Genomic DNA, 27,277 nt, shown 5'->3' on the forward strand with positions numbered 1-27,277 from the left:
AGTGAGAGTATTAGAGCATCAGTTTAGGAGCCTCTTTATTTACCCTTAGTTTAGTTTAGGTGTAGGCATTACCGAGCACGCTGAAATCGGATAACACTAAATTGGACGGTGCGCAAATGGCAAATGTTTTAGCTCTGTGATGTCAGTTGTAACCCGAGATTGAGGGAATATATGTCAAAAAGTATGCTTTTCTCAGAGGACACTAGCGCAAGGCTTTGCATGGTGTCCAAGGCACTCACTAGAATCTGAGTTTTATTTTTTTATTTATTTTACTCGTGCGGTTTTTTGCAATCTCGTTTCCCCCTCCGAAGTTCTTTTGCGAATTTTATTGCAGCGGAGAGAGCGATAAAGGGGTTAAAGAGAGTAAAGCGGGGAAAGTGAATCAGTATGGAAGAAAATGATCACGGCAACAGAGATGTGGTGGAGCGGCAGGAGTCGGCGGATGAGTCCAACAGAGCCATCCTTCCCCTGTTACAGGCGCCGGGGAACCTGCAGATCCCTCACCGGGTCACCAATTTCTTCATCGACAACATCTTGCGGCCGGATTTCGGACGGAAAAAGGACGGGGGCGCAAACCGCGAAGAGAGTAGCCTGGCATCGTCGCGGGAGAGCCACAACAGCCCCGCCGCCCCACAGACCGAGCCGGTGGGGAGCACGGTGCCGGCAGAGGGGACCTCCACTCCGCACACGGTCACCGGGGCCAAGAAGCCCGCTATAGCCGCCGAGGAGCCCCTGAAACCCCGCGGGGAGAATGGAGACCAGTGCCTAAGCTCAGACTCAGACAGTTCCCAAGCCAGCTCAAACCCAGCCGCGACTCAGCCCATGCTGTGGCCAGCCTGGGTCTACTGCACCAGATACTCGGACAGGCCTTCTTCAGGTTGGTGGCACGGTGCATGCGTTTTTACTCTATCGTATTCTCGGTAACCTGAAATACCCCGTAACACTGACCCCGGATGCCTTGACCGACTTCTCGCTAAGCAGAGTAGAGCGAACTCTGTGCAGCGCCGAACGAGAATTGAGTAAAAAATATCAGTACTGCAAATTTGCCAAAAAAATAAAAGATACAAATTTAAGCTCAAATCTAAAGGTAGAACTGCAGGGACAACGTGCACATTGTGCAGCGGGGAAAAAAAACACCCCACAGAAATGAAATTTTTAAAACTAGCTTTTTGGTTAGGGTGGGCCTTTTTAAAATGCAAACGAGAGAGACCGAATTATTTCATTTAAGGAGTAAATCGCTCTAAAATCCTTATATTTTAAACTCTTACCAAAATCCATAAAAACGTGCATTTTTTTGGAACCATTACGCACGGATTCCTCCTCACTGAATCGCTCCCATTCAGGCAGTCTTCAAGCTTATTTCCTCGGGTTATGAATATGATAATACTGGGGTCCTACACATAGTAAACATAAACGCGTTTATTTGGCTGCTGTCTATCAGAGAATCTGCAAAATTAATATTCAGTGCACTTGTCACAGCTGTTTTTGCTCCATAAAAGCGTTTCAGGAGTTGTGTTTGGGATGAATTAAATATGCATGTGTTTTCACAACGATCGCTCCATGCATATGCTGGTCAGTAGTGGGGATTCTGGAAGCAGTAGTAATCTTAATTTGTAAGAAAATGCACAATACAGCTTCTCATCCAGCAGCCAGGTTAATATCGAGCGTATTTTTCTTAGTAAAAAAGTGGAGCACAACTTGTTCTCATGCATTATGTAACGCTATATAGAGTGGAGTAGGCGACTACTACGAGTTGTAGAGCTGCAGTTTTTATATGGGCTGCTTGAGAAGGAAGAAAAAAAAAGACATACACTTCCACGCTGATTCATGAAGCCGGATTGTGTCGTTTCATGAATGTTTTCCACACTGTTTGGAGGAGGGGACCGAACTCTTAGCCCATAGCTCCACCAAACAGGCCTCCATCCAGATGGAAAATTAATGTGTATCTAATGTGTGCTGCTCAGATTCTGTTCACGTTTGTCCATTGAGAGGCTTTTCAAGTGGCCCACAAAAACTAAAATGCAAAGTAGCTGCACTGAAATTGATCCTGTTTTTCTAACTAACCTGCAAAAAAAAAAAAAAACAAAAAAAAAACAAGGGGGCTGAGTTGTGTCAGCGATGCTTTTTCCAGTGTTGTCTCATTGGCTAATAATTCCTTATTACTAGAGACAGTGTCAGTGTGTGCTCGGTACGTGTGTATGATGTGTGTGTCAATGTACGTGTGTGTAAGCGAGGCAGGGGGATAGAAATAGTGAGAAAGATGAGGTTTTTGCTTTTTGGATAGTATTTTTTCGTGGACGTGTTAACATTTTACAATCACTCCTGTTATTTTTTTTGCAAGGTTTTGAATTAAACTTGTTTTTGCGATTTTTTTAGTACGCAAAAAAGTAGCTGTAACATAAATATCTATTTATTTACAGTGCAAACTTATGTGTGGGGATTAAAATAAGTTTTGGAAATCTGTCTTCTTGTAAAAGGCACTTTACGCACGTGTTTGGGACGCATTCGAAGGCACTACTATGGATGCAAAGCAGCAGAATAGTAAACTGTACACGTTTCAGTGCAGGATTTTAATCGGGAAAAATATATATCAATTCGATTTTGTTCAGGAGGTTGTTTTTTCAGACGTTTGAGTGGTTAGTGGCCACGAAAAAGTGTCGTTTTTATTCATTTTTTTGTGCTCATGATGATGTTTTCATACTGACAAACCAATGTATGCGTGTCTTGTGAACCCCCACCTCCCCCAATTCCCCACATTGCAGGGCCAAGATCTCGCAAACCAAAGAAGAAAACGACCAGCAAAGAGGACAAGCGACCACGGACGGCCTTCACAGCAGAACAGCTGCAAAGACTAAAATCGGAGTTTCAGACAAATCGGTATCTGACGGAGCAGAGGCGACAGAACCTGGCGCAGGAACTGGGCCTGAACGAATCCCAGATCAAGATCTGGTTTCAGAACAAGAGGGCCAAAATCAAGAAGGCCAGCGGCAGCAAGAACTCTCTGGCCTTGCACCTGATGGCACAGGGACTGTACAATCACGCCACCGTCACGTCGAAAGACGAAAAATCAGACAGCGATTGATTTCCAGAGAAGTAACAGCAGCCTCCTGACGAAAAAGAACCTATAGTAATCCTATGATAGATTTTTATAGAGATATCACAGAAAAAAACTCTACTTACAGGAATATTTAAGGATGCCACAGCAGATAAAATACCACTATTACTCAGTGCTGACTCACACAGTTGGTCCAGGACACCATGAGAAATAAAAAATAGTCCAAAAGGAACAATAGGTCACTACTACCAAGAGTCCCTACAGGAAGTTTTAATGACACCATAGGTCCCTATAGATTCCTATGGGAATATTATAGCGATTTTTCGTTATATGGGAGGTTTAATCAAGCCTACAATGCAATAATTTCATCGAATAAAGGGCCAGTGTATAGAGTATACCAGCATAAATTGTTTAAAAAATAACAGAGAGAGATATTTCTGCAATATCACGTCTATAAAAGATGTTGTATAAAGGTATGTTTTCATTGTTTGTTGTCCCCGCCCCCCCCAGGAGGTACAAATGCTTACACCCTTCATTTTATATACCGTAGGATTACTGCTATCCATGATTGTCATCATTTTACATTTAACTAACTGGCATTTGACGTTTCGATCTGTCAGTGAAGTGAACAAACTTAAGTCCAAAGAATATTTTTCTGCTGCATCCAGGCTACTGTGAATTTAAATAAATGCTAACAACGGTTTTTATTTCCATTCTTGTTGGTTTTCTTGGTTTGTGTTTGCTGTAAAATGGACAGAAGAAGGTGTTGCCTGCAGTTACAGGACTAATTGGGCAGACGATGAATTTTGATACCTTTGTGTTTTCTGGTTTTTAATTCACAGCAACAGTTTGGTAAAGGTGATCGAGAGAGGATAGGGATTTTTTTCTAACACGCCACTTAACTAAAATGCTAAGTTAGGCCTTGCTTCTATGTTTGTGGTCGTCTCATAGCCTTTAAACAAATATGTGCGTATTCCCTTCGTTATACCAATGCATCAGTGCAGCTATTATAGTTTTAAATAGCAATATAAATCATTTGTTTTGTAGCTAAATGAAGGCTATAATGCTGCCTATTAAGTCACAGAAACAACTCTGTAGCATAAAGACAATGATGACAACCATTTTGCGCACTCTTTGAGCATAGACTTTAAATGCAGGTTATTGGATGTTCTTGTTAAATCTTTCTCTATATACATTTTTATTACATATCCATATATCATAAAAAGAAGGCAAATCCGTCCGTGACTGTATTACAAATGTTGGAAATCTCTTATCGTTGTTGAAAGGACTTCATATGTGTATTTATATAGATTATATTGAGAAAAAAAAATCTATCCAATGACCAGTGTTGCTTTAGAGTAGATATCTGAGGTGTTTACACTGCTTGTTTATCTTGCAATAACTTCTTTTTGTTTTCTTTTTTTGTGAATGAAAAATTGTTTATGGGGCCTTTGCATGAAAGCTGCAATTTGTTGTACTTGGGCAAATAACTGTGTTTATAAACTTTGGTCATCACCGACGAAAGTATGATCGAGCTAAGTTTTAGACTGTATCCATACCAAATTGTGGACTTTTTGCCTTTCAAAGTGTTTTTGTTGTGTATCTGCAAAAAGTGTGTGTGAATTAAAATCCACCAAACAGAAACACACTTTGCCTTAAAGTTCAAGTGTGAACTTTTTATGAAACAGAACTGTGCCGAATCAGAGAAGCAGTATTACTTCAAATGCAGACTACTCAAGTTTAATGCCTTTATGAAAACTGCTGGTACGACATTATGAATTTACTCATCAGCGTATATCTATCTATATATGAACATGTTTAAATGAAATTACAACACAGAGTTGTAGAATACAATGCTATTTTTTATTTTATGTTGGAAGTATTCTTTGGTATAAATGTACATAATTTGTATCATGTATTAATTGTGTAATTAACTGCCTCCTGAAAACTGCAAAAGAAGAGTAAATAAACCTTGAAGATTATACACAAACAACTTTCTGAAATCTGTATGTGCAGCAAAGAGCTTCCACGTTGCTCCAAAACACAGAAGAAAGAGCTGAAGCCTGACTAAAGCAGCAAATCAGACTTAAATCAATGCTGAGCTTCTGCAAGCATTAGAATCTAAATCTAAAATAGAATAGAATAGAAATGAGAAATGCATGCAACAGCAGTGTTAAATAAATGTCGCCACATATCAAATATTCACAAATGTAGTCACAGACATTATTAATTTGCATAGCATAACAATCCTTTCCATGCAAACACGGACTCCATTCTAAGGGAGCTTCAGAATCAGATTCATGGAGGATCAAGTTCATGGGTTTTGAGATTAAAACATTCGCAAAAGCATCGAACATTATGCAAGGGAAAGCCTTGAACAATTCCCAGGCATGTTTCCTCAACAATGCCTTATCTGCATTTCCATACTTGCACCACTAGTCTTTGAACGCCATGTCTAACGGCCAGTGACTAGCATTAGAGCAGATAGGGCTGCTCCCAGCACTGTCTTCGAGACGGTCAGTCTTCCTCGCCGCTTCTGAAAAGAGCCTGTGCTTCTATCACAAGGCAGAAATGGGAGTCGAAAGGAGAGAGAGAGGGGGAGAGAGAGAGGGGAGGGGAGGGAGGGGTGAGGGGAAGAGAGAGGGAGAGAGAGAGCAATGAAGGTCAAACCTGTCATGGCTGCAGGTGGCTGGTTCCCCCCCCTCCCGCCCCTCAGTAACCCATTCTCCACACACAGCTTTCTCACTCACTAACTCGTACTCTCTCTCTCTGCCTCACACACATATCTCACTATCACTTGGTTTTTATTTTAATCTTGCTTGGCACACACACACGCACCCGTCCCATATTCCATTCATTTGTCTTCACATGCACACACACACTCCTGTTGTTTTGACCCTTCATTCAGCGCATCAATAGAAACCTTCATCAAAATATTCACACCCTAGAGAAACTCCCCAAAGTTCAGATAGGGACACCAACGCATGAACGAAAGGCTGCATGGGCACATTCTCCTGGAACAAAAGGTTTAATCTGAGAAAAATTTGTCTCATCTCTGGCAGTGAAATTCAGGTGGTCAAGTGATCTCAAGTGGTCCTTCGTAAAGCCTCTTAACTGCTACGGGAAAGTGCTGCACTGCGGTCAAAACAGTGCAAATCACGAGTAAACTGGGTAGATAACGCTGAGAAATAAAATCTGTCTGAAATAGGATGCAGAAAGTGTCAAAAAATACCTGGAATAAAAGTGATTTTCCCGAGTATTCCAGAGAGTTCTCATGCTGTAAAAAATGGAAGTGAGTGCAGGATACATCAGGAAAGTATCAATGTCTACCTCCACACACAAAAGGGCCCCATCCTGCTATGACCTCTCCTACCATCCTCCCCCTCCCCTACTGTGTCATTTACCCACAGTTTCTAAATGCTTCCTCCAGCCAGAGTGGAATCTGCTCAGAGGTGCCTGGGCTTTGTGGCGGAAACATAATTAAAGTGGTGAAAGATGTAAAAGGTGAAGAATGGGGATGACATCAGGCCAATTTCACACTTGGCACTCGAATGGCTAGGTCCAAGCCAGGACTCTTGCCTCGCAACACAGATCAAAGCCCACTGTCACCGCACCAGTGCAGGAAAAAAAAAGAGGCAAAAGGACACCTAACTATGCTAATCCCCAGGACGAATATATTTTAATCTTGTTAGAATACAAGTTAATGCCGTGGCTCAGTGGCTGAACTTTTTTGGCAAGAATGAGAGGTGGACAGAACTACTTTTACCTTTTCTACATGAGGTGCCTCTGTCTGGCACCGGATAAACAGTCAGAGTCTGAACAAACTTTCTTTTGGACAAACTCGGTGTATTATCAAGCCACATACTGTACAGGCAGCAGATAGCCGTCGCAAGCTGAAAGGCAAAGCAACAGTTTTCACTAAGAACAGCGGTGGAGAAAAAAAAAATAAAAATCAACCCCAGTGGCTGTGTCAGTGACCCCGTCTGCATCCCCACCAGGGCACCTAACATGCAAAGGAAATGAGTATTTTGTGGACTGGTTTGTCCCCTCTCACATTGAGCCCTCCTTTCTCAAAAGCACCTTGGTAACCCTTGATCTCTCATGTATGGAAGTCAGGGCACTGGGGCCTGCAGAAGTTGACTAGGCAGACAATAGGAAGCGGATGCTTTCTGGAAAAGTCACACCCAGGCAACTCTCATTTCACACACCGTGTTTGAGTGACCCTTGAAAAAAGATGCTCGACTTTTAAGCAAAGATTCTTTTTGTTCACTTTAAGAAATTCAGGGAGAAAAAAAAAAACATCCATGCACCCTTTTCCCATGTAGCCACCACACTTGATTTCTTGAGGGATGTTTTCTGCTCAGTGGGTCTGAAGTGTGTATAATACGAAACACTGTTAGATCTCAAAGAGTTGTTTAGAACTTGATTTGAGCAGCAGTGCTTTTGCTATACATTGGCTGATTCATTGATGCGTTACAAAAGAGTCATGTTTTTTTTAAAAACATAGAAACAATAATAAGAGAGACAATTCTGGGGCATATTTATCAATAAAAGTTGAAAGTTTGCTTTAGTTGATGAAAACTCAGCTTATATTACAATTGATACGACTACACAGGTAGCATCAATTCTTTCAGAGGCCAGTTCAATTATTACTTTTTGCTGACTGCATCTGGTTTAACACTGACTACGGCTTTGGTGAAACTGAGACAACAGATCAAAACAAGCATTTTAGAAACTTTAAAAGCTATTCCCAACTTTCAAAATCATGTCCTGATAAGATATTCATCTTGGTGGCAATTGGAAACAGAAATCTTTCATAGAACAAAACCATTCATATTTATTTTTAACCCAGAAAACAGCTGCATATTTTGTCAATTCCTATATCTATGTTCACAGTTAAGCTTATTTTCATTACTGAATAACATCATACCTACATTTTACTTTTGGATGATAAGTTGTTTGGACAATAAATACAGAAAGTGCTCAAAAATTTACTTAAAATGTATCCTCCGTTTTGTCCAGCTAAGCCTCTAACACTCAAAGATTTTAATTATTCTTTTGTTCATTCTTCAATGGTGACAGCAAAAGTTGAATAAATAAAATAGATACTATACCACAATACAAAATTACTTCCTAAATTTCTGCATCCTATTGCTGGAGTTTTATTCAGATATTCATTCCAACAGGAAACGCCTTGGTGTGGACAACATTTTCTATACGTTTCTCCGTCTAATCACATTATCTGTAGATCAAACTCAAGCACTGTAACACCAAGGATCAATTTACAGTCCTGGTCATGTTCAGCTATTTGGCAAAATATTCTGTATTATGACTATCCTAATCAAGGTTTTCTCTATTTCCAGTTACAATTTTCTAGGTAGCAAAATTATATTTTAAATTTTAGTGGTGCCTACCTCGATTTTTTCCCTGACTTATAACTAAAATCGGAGTCAAAATAGATATAAGCAACAAAACAGAGCCGTTTTAATACATAGTTATATGCAACAAAACAAAACCTTTCTAATAAATAAGATTTAAAAACAAGTTCTGGCGACATAGAATGACAGACACACTACTTGTCTCTGACATCTTTTTCAAAGTCTTAACCTGGGATTGAATGTTTTATGCTGCATGTAATTCACTGTAGTAAACAATGCTGAATATCTGCCAAAATCAGTGCTCAGTGTATGTTTCAGACAGGTTTGTAACAATATCACAAAGGCAAGAGTAGATCATTCAGTACCCTGATGGGACACACAAATGCACACAAAGCTATCAACGGTATCGGTTTGTAATGTGATATTCTCCATTATAATTTCATAATTCATAAGTTTAGGGAGACTGTGCAATGAAAAAACAAATCTATTGAACAGAAACAGTCAAGTTGGTTGTCTTTCTTGATATTTCTTAAAAATGCCTCTTACATTCTTCTTCTACATACTAAATAAAGATGTACAATGTACAGTCATGCCAGTTCTGGCCTGTTTTACTGAGTTTGTGTTGCTTGCTGACACACAGCTAGACAGGGTCAAGGATACATCTGACTCACCTCAGGCCCCCTGCTTTCCCCGAGGACTGGCCTGTCACTCACTTTGTGGTTACGGATCATAGCTGACAGAGGCACAAAGTGAGAGCTCGATGCTGCATCAACAGTAGCAACATCATCACCAAAACCCATCCTTAGCATGACATCTTCCTCCTAGTCCATCCACCAGCTCTCTACGCTGTGGAAAAGAAGGGAAAAAAACACATTCAGACCAAGAGCCAATAATAAAGTGTCATTCATTGTGAGCAGGAAGAGCTAAAAATAAAAAAATGTGGACATTTACCTTAAAATTCTGCACAGCACAGTTTGGATGTGAAATGTCTCACAATAGAGCTGTTAAGAAGTGGCAGTCAGTCCTGCAAAGGTTTAAAATGATTGGGTGTAATACTTAATTTCAGCCAGTTTATTGAGACTGGATACACACATCTACGCTCTGTGAGCCATTTTAAAAGGGTCTCGAGCTCATTGTAACAGCGTTAGGTTGGTGTAGCGTATAGCCTTTAATTGGCATTAGTTAGATGACATAATAAGACGCATGTATAAAGCTGTTTGACTAAGAGCAAAGGGTTTCAATAATGACTGATCACAGTACTTTGTTCTTTCTACATTAAAAATGAATATGGCCACTAAAAATACTGAAATGCATCACTTCAGAATACAAATGATGCTGCAACCAGTGCGGACAACCCAAACTAAGACATCTGACAACTACAGCACATATACATTATATGAATAATTCAGTTTTTGTTCACATCTCAGATGATACAGAACAGAGAAGTCTGAAAGGCACTTGTGATAATCAGCAAGTGCCTGTAAGCCATCGTGCCAACCTGCAACCAATAATTTTCAGAATAAAATGGCAGCTCGCCAAAGATGTGGGTGAAGAGTTCAAAAAATATTAACACTTTCCATTAGAGCGTAGTAAGGGTAACGTCGAAGACCAAAATACATATTTTTCAATGGATGATTTTTCTTTGTCTACATTTGTATTACGAAAATAGCAAACCTATTATCACCACTCATGACAGTATACGTTTCTGTTTTGAAAATTAAACTATAATATTCGACGAAGACTTAAATAGAGTTTTATACGTGGACAAATTATGGCTAAAAATAGAGCACTATCTCGAACTGCTGTAGTTGGATAAATGTGTGACAAAGGGGTTAACTACTCACTGATTTCAGCACTATGTACCTGTCTAGACTGTTTTAGATTCAACACTGTACTCAGGCAGCCGAATACACCAAAAATAATAATCTTGGTTTGAGTTGGCATACAAGGCGAGCTGCAGCTCAGTCGACCGTGCCTTCGCTCACAGTGGTAGGCGTTGCCCTGTTTCTCCCTCTCACTCACTTTGCTGCATGCTGCCATTTTAACTGTTCCTGAGTGGCAGGCGAGAGGGCGGGGTTGGTAGAGGCGGCCATGATGGTGGAATCACTACACCCACTCCTGAGAAACAGCCTCAACATCAAAGCCAATCCACACATTAGGCTACGTTTTGGCTCAGACCAAAATCAAGGGCTGAAGGTACAGGACGAAATGTCACGTGTGATAAATAACAATATCAGCAACATCTCTCTGTGTCCGAGGCGAAACATTTTTCTAAGAGAACAACCCTACTAATTATGCTTTAATCGTTTGAAACAGAAATATGCATCCTTTCTATTTGTACAGACTTCTATAACAACTGTAGAGTCAGTTGATTGGTGATATTTTCCTTCAAAATGCCACGCAAATATCACTATTGAATTTCGGTGTTTGGGTTTGCTTTGGTTCTTTGAATCAGGGATTACATTTCAAACATTTTCATAAAATATAAGTAGAGAAAGAAAAGTGCTGCTTATTACTTTCATCTGCCTAAACGTAAAATCACAATTTCATGAAGATAAAACAGAATTAAAGAGAATACGACTATGTCCTCCCAAACAGAAAAGCCGTTTCTGGCTAAATAACATAATACAAAACAGCCCATAAAGACAAGTATTACTCAGCATTTGTTAAGAAATACTCAGTGCAAGAAAGAATATTTTTCTTGGTTTTACCTCCTGCTTGCTGGTTAAGTGAATCCTTTGAAAGATAACTGATCAAATTTAGAGATTACTTACTGCGCATGAGAAATAAAATGTCCCAAAACGTATCCAATTAAAATGATTACCACAACACAACTGCCCAATTGAAATATCACACAATACAATTATTTAAAAATAAAATAAGTAAGTTTTGCCAATAAATTCATGCCCGTAGTCCCTCAAAGCGGATTGTGCATTATGTGGGTCACATCCCTACTCCGCCTCATTTCCCCACCTCCAATCTCGAAAATTAAAAAGAAAAAAAATGTCTTCCTTGGATGACCAAAGTAGATCTTAACCAACTACATTTGAGGTCAAAGTTCATTGGGTCCCCTTGGCAACACCAAGGCAACAAGCTACAACAGTGTCTAGACAGGTCATGGTACCCCCCCTCATGCCCAAACCAACCCACCACCCCCTGGGTTCTTCCGGAAGGAGGTGTCAGCAGCAGCCAAGGACAGGGTAAACAGGGCAGGAGGGGGTGGCCTTTGGTCCTCATGAGGTCGGATCAGCACCTCCACTCTTCACTGATCAAAGATGAGGATCCTCCATGCCAGGGCCTTGGTCAAAGGGGGCAGGGTTAGGAGATGAACTCTGTGTTTCTGTAATCTAGACGTGTCCACACCCGATTGTCTTCTTTCACGGCCCAAAATGGACCCTTCCGGTGCTGCTGATTACATTAGGGAGGACAACCTCTTTTCACAGGGGCACCCAGACAAAAGAGGCGCTTCCGTGCCCCTCGCCATCTGGTCCCAAAATAACAGAAAAGGTCCCAGAGAGAGAGAAAAAAAAAAAGCCCAGCCAGCACACAGCCTTAAATGAAAAGAACGCTGTTTGAATAGATGGGATGGCTGGACAGATAAGCAAACATACAGTAAAGCCTCGCGTTTACGCAGAGATTGGAACCCAATCTACATCAGCAAATAAAGCAGTGTACATGGGCTCTGATGAGTAGGCCAGCAAATGGAATTCTGCTGTGCACCAAATAGAGAACTGTGCCACACATACATCATTATTATGGCAAGCCATCAATGCCCAGAGGCTCTTCATCAGTTTAAACTAATCTATGTTGTACCGCAGTGGACCACGTGGATAGATTTGTGATGGAAATTAGATTAAAAGCACTAAAATATGTGATCTGAGTTTCTAATACAATACGGTCGATAGAAATTGAGCTAAATAATTGAAAACATGGTACATTAGGCATAAGTGCGACTAAAAAAGCCAATGTATGAGGTAGCCAAACGGATTTTCAACACATTAGGTTGATTGCCAATTGATTTGCAATCTCAGTTACTGAGCACTGTATGTCTGTTATGTCCCTGGTGCTTAGTGTTCAATTGTACGCCCAGTATTCTTTTTCAGTGCTGCTTTTCTGTTTTGCACATGCTATTATGACTTTTGACTATTCACGTCACAGCTTCACTTATTGCTTTTTTGTTTCTTTTTCACACTGATGCAGCTGTTGTTTGGCCACAGATGATTTGGTCTATTTGCAGCTCAAGTTGCCTTGAAAACTCCCTTAAATTCAAGTGCTGAGCAGCAAAATGCTACTGACTGGCTAGAACCTAATCCTCAGAGCATTGTGTTAGTGTCATAGTGATACAGTTACATCAGAGATGTGGTTCTTTATGCCATCACCTGTATGTGCAAAGTAAATAGAATTATATAATGAAAATGTTACATATGGATATTCAAAGGAGGATCAAAGGACGTTGCATTGTTTGAGCCATCAGCGCCTTGGACATTGCTGATGTCAAGTTTTCTTTGACATAATGGTCCAAATCTTTGAAAATCTGACATGAGATGAATCTAAACCATCTAATGTTATAAAATAGCAAACAACCAATTTTAAATTAAAGGCTTAAAACTGCTAATCCCAGGAAATAAACAGTTGAGAAGTCCACATTGCCTTCTTTTACAGATTATGTCTGATTTGAATTCCAGCACATTTCTGCTCAGAGTTTAATAATGTGGTTTGTTTACTTCAGTGGCCTCTTTGAAAGGTTTACATGTTCAACATGCAGTCATTTTAGGCAAGCTACATGGCACTGTACTGTCACACAATGTATAACCTGGCAGTTTTGGAGCTCTGTTTTTGCTAATACTGATTATGTGCTCTGCTATGCATGGCCTGTTTTTCTCTCAGTTTAGGTCCACAAGGAAATTTAGTAAATAAACAACCTCATTAGTAGCAAAGGTGATGCTGCCCTTGATCTTGAATGGTTCTGCCAGGAGAAAGGTGAATGTGCAGCATTGACAAGTAAAGTTAGATTGAGCAGTCTGCCCATATGGGACTACCAGCTCTGTTGCAAAAACTGATTCATAAAGCACAAAATCTGAATTTACCCTTTCGCTGGTACAAGTCATGAAGTATAAAACATACCTTCAAAATGCATTGTAAACATGTCACCAAATTCTAGGAGGGACAGATCACTGAGATAATTTAAATTTACCGATTCTCTACAGAAATCTATAAAACCGATTTTCGGTCATCTCTACACAATCACAATCACTGTCATTTCTTCGAATTCTGTCATCACACAACAGGACACAGTCATAGGATACAAACAGCTACACCAAAGAATTCTGCTTTAAATGAATGCACAGATTCAATGTTTCAGATAGACCTGTCGTCCTGTCTCCAGTTGTCGGTAAAAAGGATTGAGGAAATCTGATTGAATAGTACTGCCAGTGCAAAATACTACTTTAATGAATCATGAGATATATGCATATTGTTGGTGGAACTAGGACATATCCAAGGTAAATCCCATGCACCTAAAGACGAATTGTTATTAACATTTCTTTTTAGTTTTTACTTTTGAACTCCAAAGAAATTCTGTAAAGCTGAATTTAAGTAACAAAATTGCATGTTATTTTAATATCTTTTTAAAAATGCCGTAGAGTAAAATATACAGTATCCCAGGTCTTACATGGTGCAAATTTTATATATAGTTAGAGGGTAAACACAGCTATTCAGTGAATCATTTACCAGCTAACTTTTTATTTTCGACAGGTCCGAATTTTCTATATTTTATCATCGGCTTTTTGCTACATCCTTCATTTTCCTCTTTACACAGAAGCTCAATACAAACACATCCACATCCCAAACCTCAGTTTTGTGTTTTTAATTTCTACATAAATAAGATGCGATTAAACATTATTAATCCCAAAAGAAAACATTATAACAGTAAAAAATAAATAAAGGAATGTAGGAACACAAGCAAATAAAGACATTTGGCTACATGCTAAGTGATCCACTTTCAACTTGTCAAAATGGTCAGATGACACAGATACATAAGCTGATTCGTAAAAATGAACCGAATGCGACTGACAGTCTGCTGGTGGGATTTTTGACAGCTATATCCTGAGAGGAGTGGAAATTACCGTAGACTTCAATGTCTTAAAAGACCTACTTCACACATGACAACAAGCTCTTCTCATGCCTGCTGTGATGTAGCAACATACTGCAAGTACTTTACATGTGATATTTTCATCTGTGTCATTTCTAGAGGAAGTAATTCATATTGAAACAATATAGACAGAACAAACCAGAGCAGGTTTGGTGCTGTGATCTGTCTGCTGTTCATGTGTAAAGCTCAAGAGGGGTTTAACAGTTTTGTTTTTATCAACACTAAATAATAGGACAAGTTCCAAACTTCAAAGATGCGATTCTGACATATACAGGTATACCTGCTATATAATGCTATAACCTGGCTGCACTTGCTTGCTTCAGTTCAAAATATGACATGCATAAACATGAGTTGGAGAGTCAGTTGCCAGTAATGTAAAAGTGTAATGATGCTTCAACCTTTCACTTGCTTTGGACACTTCAGCCTGAAAGTCAAACCTCTGACACACACACACACACACACACACACAAACTCATGTGGTTGGCATTGTTTTTCTTTGTTCTTTGTTTTCTCAAAAAGTGCTTTTTGGTCTTGCAATTATTGATAAAAAACAGCCAGAAAAAACAGGCCTATATACAAGGAGAGAATACAAAATTACTGTACAGCTACAGACAGAATGCTTGTGGAGTTTGCTTTTTACGTGAGCGTGCTGCAAGATGACAATTATTTCTACATATACAATAGAATCAAGAAAACAATATTACATTAAATGTGTGGGAATCAGATGCACAGTGTGGGTGTTAGCCAATTATTATTCACACAGCATGACAATTTCAGAAAAATCACTAAATGTATTTGAACTTACTGTACCAGTACCAACTGGCTTTCACTCCTCTTATATTCATGAACTACATTGCCTTATTTTTTTGTTCTCCTACATTAAAAAGCTGGCAGACAGCCTCAGCAAGAACTGAAGCGAACTCTTCATACAGTGCTGCACACAATCATGCCCCTGCTAACTGTCTATTCCCAAAACAGCTAGCATTTTAGGAAATTATTTTCAACAAAAATGCAAGAAAACCAAAGTTTTTCACCAACAGATCAAGCTGAAACACCTCTAGGTAATCACATGTGTACAGTACTGCTACAGCACCAAGAAACAAACAACATTTCTAGAACTTTCTCTCCAGTGCTCTGACTCTCTAAACTTTCCAACCATCTCAGTGAAGAGAAAACTCTAAGGCGAGTTTTCTCACTGATGCTGTCACTATATCTCTTCACCAACAAATTCACAAATCTGCTAATCATTTGTTCATGGTTAAAGCAAATCTAAATAACACCAGCATTATGAAGTCCAACCCACCACTGATTCGTTGCATATGTGTCTGTTGGGGGTTGCACATAACTGGCAGACACCAGCTCGGTTTCACAACAGTGGGATAAGTGAAGTGAGTGTGACATATAGAGGGCAGGTGGTGCCAGTCAAGTGGAGTACACAAGCGTAGTCCCAATCTGTAGTGCCTTAGCTTCATAATTAGTTATTTTTCTTTAGCAATCTCCAAATTATGTCATCAGGCCTTACAGAGTCCTCATTATTCACTGCAACAAACAAGCTGGAAATAACACTCAATCCTATGGAGACATGAGAAATGCGTTCCTGGGAGGGACTTGAGTCGCTGTGTGAAACCAACAAGAACCAACATGACACCTGGCATTTTGCAGCTAAAGTGGGTTGTTGCACACTGCTGAGCACAATGGAGAGACATGCTTCTTAATTGTGCAGGTTCTAGTAGATTGGGGGGGGGAATAATAATCACACATATGGTTGTCCATTAAAGGTATTAAAAATGTGAAGATTTTTAAGGAACAGACATATGAGGAAAATGGTTTATACGGTTAAAAAAAAGAAACCAAGCCTCGGTCTAGTATTCAAATCAAATCAAGGCTAGTAGTTTAAAGTAGCTAAGTCTTAATATCAATGTTCACCTGTAGTAATGACTCAGTTTAAGGAAATGAACAAACTAATTCAACAGCATATAAAGATGTGAAAAAATCTGAAAAAATTACCAAGAAATAGCAAAGTTGGTAAAAAAAAAATTAACCAAAACATCAAATGCCAGAAAAAGAGATGAAATGTTTTTTTTCTTACAAAAAAACATGTCTGAAATGGAATAAAATGTATTCTTAGTCTAAAGAGAGGTGAAATAATATGCTTAGACCATTCTGAAAGAAGTTCATAGAATACTGAAAGGGATATTTGTTTTTACAGAGCATGCCTTGTAAGCACAAGCTGTGTGATATATTTTTGCTCTTTGAGGCAACAGTTTTTATAAGTGGTGTCTTATTTTAATGTTAGAAGTGTAGGGAAATATTCACATTTTGTTTAGATATTCAGCTTAAGATAGATGTGAATTTAAAAAATGTTCAAAGTATTTTGATTCCTCTAAAATCTGTGTTTTTCAGACTGTAAGATACAATTTACTTTAAAGAAATCAACTTTAAGACAGTTACGTCCAAGTAATACGTAGCGCCACTTACACTAATATGCAAACTAATACAGCGATTTTTATAAACTGACCATGGGATCAAGTGTAAATGTTACGCAAAGCCTGAATAAACATCAAAAAGACACTAACAAATCAAACTTACCAACTTAATTTCGCACTGGACTAAAAAGTCGCACCAAATTACAAATTTTATTATTCTGTGCAACTGGTTTGTAAAGATATAAGAAGTTGACTTCAAAAATAGGTTTGAAAAATATATAGTGTAATCAGTAATGACATACAGGAATTCAAACAAAACATCAAGATCGAGTTAGGAAACTGCTAAGTTCTCTCAGGTGTTGCTCTGATATTATTTAGACAAGTGGATCAACAGATTTAGTTGCTAGAACAACACCTAATAAAGACCAAATAATTGAAAGGTTTCGCGAAAGCCTGTTGAACATCAACAAACTCTGATTAGAACATTTGACTGCTAGGTTAATTAAGGATTTACAGGGTTTGCACTATGATGTGTGGATTTAAACATTAAACATATATGATTATATTAATACAGGATTATATAAGGTTAAAGTTAGTGAAGCACAGCCCTTGGGAAGTGGTGTGTAACACCTGCACTTTGGAAATCGTGCAGTGTCTGTGCTTTCATAAAAGTATCATGTGCCCTGACTTAAAATCTGTGCAAACATTTTAAAGAGGGTAATTAGTTAACAGTGAAAGGCAGTAATCATCTCGTGATGAAGATAAAAGGACTCAAAGGAAAACAGACAGGAAATGGGCTGGTACCATTCACATCACAGTCGGATTCCAGAGGTTATATGCTAAGTCCTGTTAAGAGCCTCAAAGGGCAAACGCTGAACACTGAGCACTTCTGCATCAGTGTTTAGAAACACAGCCAGAGTTTAAGCACACAAACATGAAAAATATCAATTTCACATTTCGTTTAACGCTTTCACACTTTGTGTCACTGACACCCAGAGAGAAGGGCTGTGGAAGACAAAACACAGCTCCTGGATAAGGATCATGTTAATGCCTATCAATTAGGATCAAAAAGGGATTAACCGGCATGGTTGCAGCGGTGGGATGGGAGCCCATGCAAAGTCACTGAATACTAGGGGTCACACCCCCGACTTCATTAGGCCTGACCTTTCCACGCTATTGTGTGACTGGAGAGACCCTGCAGTCTGTGGGTGCAGTCTTATCCATCTTAGAAGGCTTGTGGAGATTCAAATATGAGGCATGCAGAAAAGCTGTTAGAGATCAGTGAAATATGAAATATTCACTTTCAAAGTCCAGGGAGACTTATTAGGTTACTGCAACTTGGTGCAGGTGGGTATTTACTCATCAACCCCCACACTCCCTGCAAAGGAAATAATTTTTTTTCTACCTAAAAGAGAAGTGAGATTTACTAATTAGTCATGGTGCAGCCTCCCCTCACTATGATGTACCGCAGGGTTGACGAGCTCCCACTTTGTCTTGTTGTCTTAATTCACCAAAGGTCAAATGGCAAAGTGAGAGCAGGTATTCCAGGTGTGTTAAAATAAGCCCCAATTAGGGAAAAATGCAAGCACACCCTCAAGTCTCACATATCCCACTTTGAGGGGAAAACTTTTAGTAAAGCCGCTGAAGTGAGAAAATTTTAATTCAAACTAGTAGTAGTACTTCAGACAAGTATTTTTAAAAATATTCATTATATAATTTAAAAAAATAGAATGACAGAGATTATATCATAAACACAAACCTGTTGTACAGATACATTTACACCAAGTATTTGGTCAAATAAATACTGAGGTGTCCACATTTATACAAGACCTAATTAACTGCCTCTTCTGCTGCTGAACTGAGTTATGTTTTTAGTTTCTGCAATATTAATTTTACAGCCATACTTCAAGCAGGTGAGAGCATAGACAAAATGTACACAACTTCATAGTTTCTCTGAGATCACTAGATTAAGTTAATGCAAGAAGTTACGCTTTAGTCCAAGCATCTTTTTGGTTGAAATTTATAACTGAGTGGACTGGATCTTGATATTAATTTTTGCTATATTTAAGTCAGCATGGTTCTCAGATCACCATACTACAGTCTGGTGCTATGTTTGGCAATAATAAATTCATTTTAGAGGAGACCCTAATTAAAATTTACACAAAGTGAACAAATATCTTCTACTTTTTCATTATCAGAATGCATTTGTTTTCCTAAATATTAATATCATCTGCTAAAAACCAATACTAGTCAAGCTCTATATGGTAACTACTGTATAGTGGTACAAGGGCATAAGCGTTTAGCAGTGTCTGGCATGTGTAAATATCTGGAAGGGAGCAAAGTGGACCTGGGTTAGAGAACTGAAAGTGACTCATTGCATCCAAAAGCAGCTGGAATTTTTGTAAGCTTTTCTATATAAGGGAAAACACAGATCTTTTACTTAACAATTACAACATTCCTGTTTTACATGCATGTTCTGAGCCTGCTAGTCCAACGAACAATGCAATCTTCATGAAGCACTGCACAGTGTAATAAATACTTATGTTTAACTGTTTTGTCGTTAGAAAACAGTAACTTAGACATTTGTCTTCATTTGCAAGGCCTCAATCATGCAGCATGTGTTCGCTTTCTGTCTGCTAAGAACTCAGGGAAACTTAAGGGTTAAGTAAATAAGCACAAGTTCATCTCAGGCCAAAAGTTTCTCCCCAAAAGGTAAGTACTTGATCAGGCTGCTGTTGAGTTTAAGCAAGCATGTGGCTTTGCACTGCAGTCAAACAGTGGTCACCCAGGCCGACAGCCTTCTTTGTACCGTTTATGAGGGTGTTATAGATGAGCACACTCCATTTAAAAGTCAGTGGTGGATTTGCAGTCAAATGAAAACAGGAAGTATTGCTGAAGCTGTCAATGCTACGCAGCTGACTGGGAACGGACATGCTGCATGTGCACATCTTAAGACTGGCTGGATCACAAACAGTTGTAACGAAGGCAGGCAAACACACTCAACACTCCACTTAACAAAAGCAGGTTATTTACTTACCTTTCACAAAGCTCGAAAGGAACAATGCTTTAACATTTGACATTTACATTACAGTCAATATGCAATTTCAGGCAGACAGCTTTCTTCTAATGAGGATCTAATATTCATGTGACATTGATACTGAGGTTTTGGCTGCAGCTAAAATATAAAACCTCTGCTAAGTCAGCGAGTGCTGTGTTGACCGTGATCCTTTTAGTGATAAACAAAGATCTGCTAATGCCAGGCGCAGATCTTAGTGTTGACCCAAGACCATTTTCATAAATCACGTTTTCTTTCAGCAGAATACGAAAAAGAAAAATCCACCCGGTGTACTAATGTGAATATTAGATTGTAAGGTTCGTGAATTCAGCACAAAGAAAACATACTGAACATTTTCAACAGAAATAATATATTAGATCAATACAAAAGACCCTAAAAAAAACAATCCAGCCTCATCATTGAAAATATTCGCGACCAAATAAACTATCAGTATTAATCATTATTTAACATAACCACAACTTAAATACTCAGACCGACAACTACCATTGTTTAGTTTAAACAAACATTACAGCAGTTGGGAAATGTCTACACTACCTGCTTGAATTGGTTGGACTCAATAGTTTACTATAGAATATAGTAAACTAAACTCCACTTATTTTGTCCCATCTAGGAAAGCCAACAGGTTTGAGTGTGTCGAGAAAAAAAAATCTAAACACTACGTCTGACATTAATCTATAGTTTTGGTAATTCTGAACTGCCTGCATGACACCAAAACACATGCATAAACCCAAAAGTTCCTTTTCTCCTTCTGTTTTGTGCAACAGAGCTGAGGCCCAGCTTAATGTTACTGACAGCCACCGTTGTGTTACGTGGCATCAGAACACAGTCTGGCTTTCACATGAGGTCTTAACAGTGGAGGAAAACAAGTATTCAAGGGGGTAAAGGTCACCTAAATCTTTCCGTGAGACAAACTAGCAGTTCTACATCACAATATAAAATGCTGTTAAATGACTGCTGCAATGGGTGGACTTTAATTTGAAGCACATTCACAGCTTATGCAACTTCATTAACACTTTTGAGGCCTTAATTTTCAATTGATAAAACAAACAAATTAAACAGCGTTATATCGCTCCAATTGCTGTGACTCTCCATAAGCACAATATATATAAACAATCATTATATTAATTACCTTTTATAAATGTATAGTTTGTTTTTTTACAACAAAAATTGCATTGTGCACAATTAAACGATAAATGAAAAATAAATAACATGATAATAAATGCATAATATGATCGTACAAATCACACGCAAAATGGCCATCATATTGTGTAATGTCCTCTATTATCAGCGATGAAATATCGCACAAAATTTTATTGAATGTTTATGAAGCAGAAATCGCTGAAATAAACAGCAGCTCATTTATTGTGTGCATATATTTTATTGATGTCAGATTTTTCAGATCCTGTAAAACTAATTCTGGCCGCAAGAGCCAATGACTGTTTTAATATTCAATTCATGAAAAATTCAAAATTCTAAAGCAAATGCTTAAAAAAATGACACCGCTTTTGATATTTATTAATCAAATTAATTTATGTTGAGTGCCGAACTGATTAACGCTTATTTTTTGTATGAACTTGTAGCTTCAGTTTTATTTGTAATTAAATAAATAGTAAAAACTGTGTATCGCACACTATGGGCATGACACAACTTTATCCTGCACTGTAAATGTTATCGTATTATATTATATTACACAGGTGCATTTAATTATTGCTTTAACATTTAATTTAAATCGTTACTGATAAGCGTCTTTGCAATTTACATTAAACGTTGCATAAAAAATATTTGCAAGATCGCTGAAAAAATATGAATGAAAAATACGAACATTTTATATGAAAATTAAAATGTTCATCCAAATAAAAAGTTAATCGCATCGCACTAGAAAATATTAAACCTATAAATCATAAACCATAATTAAATCTAAGTATTTTTCACTTATACATATTTCTTCATAATTGTTTTCACTAAAAAAGTTTGTTTACTCCACAAAAGTTGAGCCGTTTTCTCCACGAGGATTTACAGTATGCCGTGAGTTCAGACTCCCTTTTCTACAAGCTACATTACAGTTCCTCTCTTTTGCCAGAGCCTACACCTAAAATGGACGCTGATGGCTTAGAGTTATCGATGTCTAGGACCAGCTAAGGGTCACAGCTGTGCAGTTGTGCTCACAGAAGAGAAAAGGCAAATGGATCCATCTTTGGCAGACTGCCAGGAGACTTCTTAAAATACAGTGAAGGCCTTGATTTAAAATAAGCCACACCATGTCAAAAGGAAACTGCGTCATTACGCACAGCGGCTGGTGAGATAAACAACCCGCCATTTACAGCAGACGATGGCAGGTGCTGCTGTCGTACAGAGCAATGCTTTGAAATATGCTCAGATTCTACTCTATATTTGCACGGAAATAACCCAAGAAATCTTTCCAAAATAGCTCAGGAAGCATTAGAGTCTAGATGAAAGCCTGTTTTCCCCAGACATCATCATGACGTTAGACCTCGTGACTGCACTGTGGGTGGAGACAATGATTCAATAGAAAAACAGGATGAAGATTCAGAGCCCTTCTCGCATCAGCATTTTCCGGCTAAGCCTCAAGTGAAAGTTACGAGATCCATACCCATGATTATCTTATGAAGAGATCAAAAATCTGTGTTAATAAAAAATGATTGCTTCTTAGGAATGAATGACAGGAGTGCATTTGATTAGCCATTTCTCAACATCACATCATGCAGAATTGGCATTGCAGGCCACAGCTCAAACTCTGTAAATACTGGTGTGTGCAGTGGACTGATATCTCCCTCAGGCAATCGTATTCACTCACTACAGCACCTTAAAGCATTCCTAGAATTGCTTTTCTCAACTTTAAACGTGTCCAAATGTGCTGTAATGAACAGGTCAACACAGATCTTACCATTTGGGCGAGTACACTCCAGGGTCAAAGACATGAAAGCATGACAGGTTGGAAGAAACCATGATTCTCCTGTGAAAGTGAAAGAAAAAAGCATTAGCAAACAACTTTGGTCTTGGCAATGATCAAGAAACACATTAACTTGGTGTAGACACAGAAAACAAGCAGAATAAGAAACCGAAACGACAACAATTAAATTAAAAGCAACTTTCCTTTCGTTTAGTTAATAACAATCACTAACTTTGCACGATATTGTTCAAACCAAGATTGTAATCAAAAAGTTGTAATACATAAATGTTTGGTTGCAAGGGCTGCAATTATGAGTGAAACAATCTGAAAGCAAATAATTAGTAGTGCCTCATCATTCCTAAAAAGGTTCAAGCTTTAATTGTTTGCTATAATAGTCAATTTATCGTAGCTGATTACAAATTTGAGAAGCACAAATGAGGAATAACTTTGTTTTAAAGTTGCATTAAGTATGCATTACCTTAATTTGTAAACTGCACAGCTATGGTCACACAAATTCTCATCAATTTATTACTATGATCACTATTACAAATAACAACAAATTATCAATATTATATTTTTTATTATTTATGACTGCAGGCAAAACAAAAATAAAAAATTGACACTATCACTATTTTGTTTTGTCCAATAGAAGCAAAAAAACAACAAGTGTTACTCATATTCTGCTTTTAAAAAGGTACCCCTTGAACCAACATTTGCTAATTTATCACTGAAAAGTTATCGCAAGAGGGATTTATGACTTTAAAATTCAGTTTTGCGGATTTTCTTACCTTTCTAATTGCAATTCCAATCATTTTTGTCAGAGTCTGGATCAGTTTTGGGACAGGCCTGCAAAAATACTGCATGTTTTAAGTGTGGCTTCACACTGGAGTGAAAACATCATCAACAAGCACTCAAAAACCATTAAAGAATATGACAAGAAGAGACTAAAGGAGCTGTCTGACAGCAGACGAGTATGCACTAAGTAGGTGATAATGAAGAGATCTGTCCAGGCTGGTCACTGATATGGCAAACAGATAAACATCACAGACTCAGTGAGTGAAAGTAACTTGTAATGTCAGAGTGTCGCTTGGAGCACTTTTAGAAGCCGAAGTTAATATTGTCTATAGCCTGAAACCAAAAAAGGGGACTGTGGAAAGTGTACTACAGCTGCTCAGATTTTTTAATAATAACAATACAGCGAATCTCAATGCTTAGTGCAACAAAATTACTTTTTAAGCTGTTAAACGTTAATATTCGAGGGAAGTAGTGTTTAATCAGAGCTACTGAATAACACGTTGCCGTTTATAAAAATAAAATTGCTGTTAAAATACGAGACTTTATATTACATCGTCTTGAATATCACTAGATAACAATAATTGTGGTAATAGGATCTGTTTTATTGACTTTTACTACAGCTTAGAATTGAGTCTAAGCAAGAAAGCTACAAAAAGTCATAACAACACTTGTAACACCCTCGAATAGGGCAATTTATTAAATCTGATTACTTTTCAGGGGCATTTATTCACAATCTAATCGATAGCTATACAAAAATATAAACGTAATTTTACAGTTTCTAATTTCATTTTCAGCATTAGCTCATATTAAAAAATATTTTGTGTTCACACAGCTGCCTTCTCAATGCGATTGCCAAGTGTTAGGAAATACTGAAAATTTATGAGCAATAGCTTTTATATTTCGTTACACCTCTTGTAAGATATTGCAATTACCCAAGAGAAACCCACTGAGAGTCTGTGCAGTAACTGCAAGTGTATTCAATAGTACAGTCTTCAAAAGATGAAGGCTTTCCATAAATGCTATATTTAATGATATATCTACACAAATTATAAATATACATTCTTTTCAGGTCTGAAGCCATTTTTATAACATGCGGAGAGATTGTGGTTCTTTAAAGCAAATTTCTGGGATATCCTGCAAGCTTTTGGCAGCGATGAATCAGACAAAATGGCTACCAAGCATCCCAATAACAGACAGATAAACAGCAGTAGAGGAATAAGTCTAGAGAAAACTACCAAGTCAAGAATTGCATAAAGGCATTGCAGCTGTTCAGCTACCGGGTCGCAGAGACCCAATGTTGGTATCCAGTGATTTAATAACCATCCAGCTCACAAATGCAATAATTTTAGTTTAGACAAATGCACAAAAGAGTTAACGTTCTACGTCCCTTCTTTGTGTTTTAAATGCTTGGGCATTTTATGCGATTTAAAAACGGCACATCGCCATCCTTCCCATGTATTTTTTTCCCCTTGCACATATTGATTCATATACGTCATGAGTAGTAGCAATGCTTTAGCAGCCATCTTGCCCCAAAACACCAGACACTGGAAGGAGGGAGGAAGGCTCTCCAAGTCATATGACAGCACTGCCTGCAGACAACTGCAGTGACAGAGCAAAAGCGTCTAGACGAATCTGAGGCGGCAGCAGATCAGGTACACAGGCACTGTCGCACACAACTTTCTCCAATTCCACATTGTTTGCTATTTTGTTGAAGCCTCATTTGCTTTGTTTTCTCCTTTCTCTGCATTCTAAAATGTTAAGTTCTTCCTTTTGTAGTGGGGAACTGTTCTATAATTAACCTCTTCAACCATGACAAGACACTGTACAAACCAAATTAAAAACAAAATTGCAACATTTACAAATGTATAAGATATTGCAGCTTCGACTGGAGTGCATAACTGTGGCACAAAATAGCAAGAATTTGCTATTTGGTGCATAGATGCAGTCAGATTTAAAGCAAAATTTTAATATTTGTGTTATGTAGTTTTGAATGTAGTGTTTGCGAAAATCTATATAGTGTAAACTCATACATATTTTTGTTTATCAACATGAACAAAATGTTTTATTGTACTTTGGAGCTATTTGAGGTGACATTAAACATGTTCTTTGTAATAATTTAGAATTAAAATGACAGCAAAAGCATAGAAATAGTGTGTTTTTAAGGAGGTAATCAGTCAGACAATGAATAAATAAATTCAAATGCTTCCCTTTAGCTCACACAGTCGAAAAGTAAATGCACAACTCCTGTCTTAATTTGCATTGTGTACAACAACCAACCTTTCTGTGCTCTTGCAGGCTGCCTCCTGGTTGGTGCACTCCTCTTGAACTCTAGAAAGCTGAAGGATGATCCCCTGCAGAGCATAAACAGGGACAGGAAAGAGGGGGGAAAAAACTTTCATACTGGGGTTCATATTAGCCTACATCACTGCAAGGCCATGCATGTTAGTTTACATTAGTGAATGGCACGTGTGCTTTTAAAAATACATTGTTCAGTGTTTTGTTATCACAAACTGAATCGGTAGTGCAGCTGAAAGGGTTAAACAGAGAATTAAAGAGTCCTCTGAAGGCAGGTTTAGCCCCTCAGGTGTATGCTAACAGGTAGCTTAAGCGCGTGGGGCTAATCAACAACCTCACGTCAGCAAAGGTGCGTCACCTGCGCGTGTTCCTGAAGTACAGTGAATGAGCTAAAGTCGTCACAACAACATAACCACAGTGTGGTATTATTCATCAAAAATAATTTAACTCAACACAACATGCGTTATTTTTAAAACCCGAGAAGGCTATTTGTAGTTTGTTACGTAAAACGCTACCATTTAAATCTAAAAAAAAATTCGTTTTTTTTCTTCTTTTTTCTTGACAAAAACACGCTGCTAACATTCCCAAATAAACACCGTTGCCCAAAAATAAAAGTCGTGGTGCAGTATCCACTATATGTTAGAGAACTTGCACTCCGGCGCTCGCCTTACCTGCCTGAACATAAAGAGCTGTCTGCTGATAGACTGCAGGAGAAAAAACTTTCACAGCCTTTATCTAAAAAAAATATTTCGGCTGAGCGTGGCGACTCATGAGCGAAGGCGTCTGAGGAGGACGGCAAAGATTCCCCTTTTTCCAGCCGGCGGCTTCCCGGTGAATGAGCGAAGAGACGTAAAACTCCATTTCCAATTTTATCAATTTCAGACAGACTCCAGACAGTCTCCGAACGGTTACGTGCTTGGTGCTCTCGCGCGTGCACGCCGAATGGCGCGGGAAGCGATGATAACAGATACGGAGTGACAGCGCTGGCGGCCAATCGCAGAGAGGGAGTCGGATCCAACAACCAATCAGAATGGCCGATAAGTGTTAGCCCCGCCTCCTCCGCCTCCTCAGCCGTCTGTTGACAGTGCACTGAATAAAACAACAGTCTGAGTTAAGCAGTTCATTGCACTGAGATGTGGGTCACTGACTGCAGCCTATTCACTGTGGGAAAATGGCAGGGATGCAGGCTA

General features: G+C 38.5%; 1 protein-coding gene and 1 long non-coding RNA gene across 3 annotated transcripts; one reads left to right on the forward strand and one right to left on the reverse strand.

The window, feature by feature from the left end:
* On the forward strand, window positions 1-5,048 carry en2a (engrailed homeobox 2a). Its single transcript, XM_022206990.2, has 2 exons — window positions 1-877; window positions 2,763-5,048. The coding sequence occupies exons 1-2, from the start codon at window positions 388-390 to the stop codon at window positions 3,080-3,082; spliced, it is 810 nt and encodes a 269-aa protein (XP_022062682.1). The 5' UTR covers window positions 1-387; the 3' UTR covers window positions 3,083-5,048.
* LOC110959984 (uncharacterized) lies at window positions 4,897-27,045 on the reverse strand. 2 transcript variants are annotated; one of them, XR_002596268.2, is made up of 7 exons: window positions 26,759-27,045; window positions 26,070-26,143; window positions 23,786-23,843; window positions 22,992-23,060; window positions 9,385-9,457; window positions 9,105-9,279; window positions 4,897-5,610 (listed from the first exon to the last, which is right to left on the reverse strand). It is a non-coding gene; the product is annotated as an uncharacterized LOC110959984 (long non-coding RNA). The 2 variants fall into 2 exon arrangements; XR_002596269.2 differs by lacking the exon at window positions 9,385-9,457 and having other exon boundaries at window positions 26,759-27,043.
* Between the last annotated feature and the right edge of the window lie 232 nt (window positions 27,046-27,277).

This window comes from Acanthochromis polyacanthus, chromosome 20 (genome assembly GCF_021347895.1).
Source record: "Acanthochromis polyacanthus isolate Apoly-LR-REF ecotype Palm Island chromosome 20, KAUST_Apoly_ChrSc, whole genome shotgun sequence".
Lineage (NCBI taxonomy): Eukaryota > Metazoa > Chordata > Actinopteri > Pomacentridae > Acanthochromis > Acanthochromis polyacanthus.

Coding starts and splice junctions, on each gene's coding strand:
- en2a (XM_022206990.2), top strand. CDS start 388: ATGGAAGAAAATGATCACGGCAACAGAGATGTGGTGGAGCGGCAGGAG. Junction 878..2,762: donor CTCGGACAGGCCTTCTTCAG/GTTGGTGGCACG, acceptor CCCACATTGCAG/GGCCAAGATCTCGCAAACCA.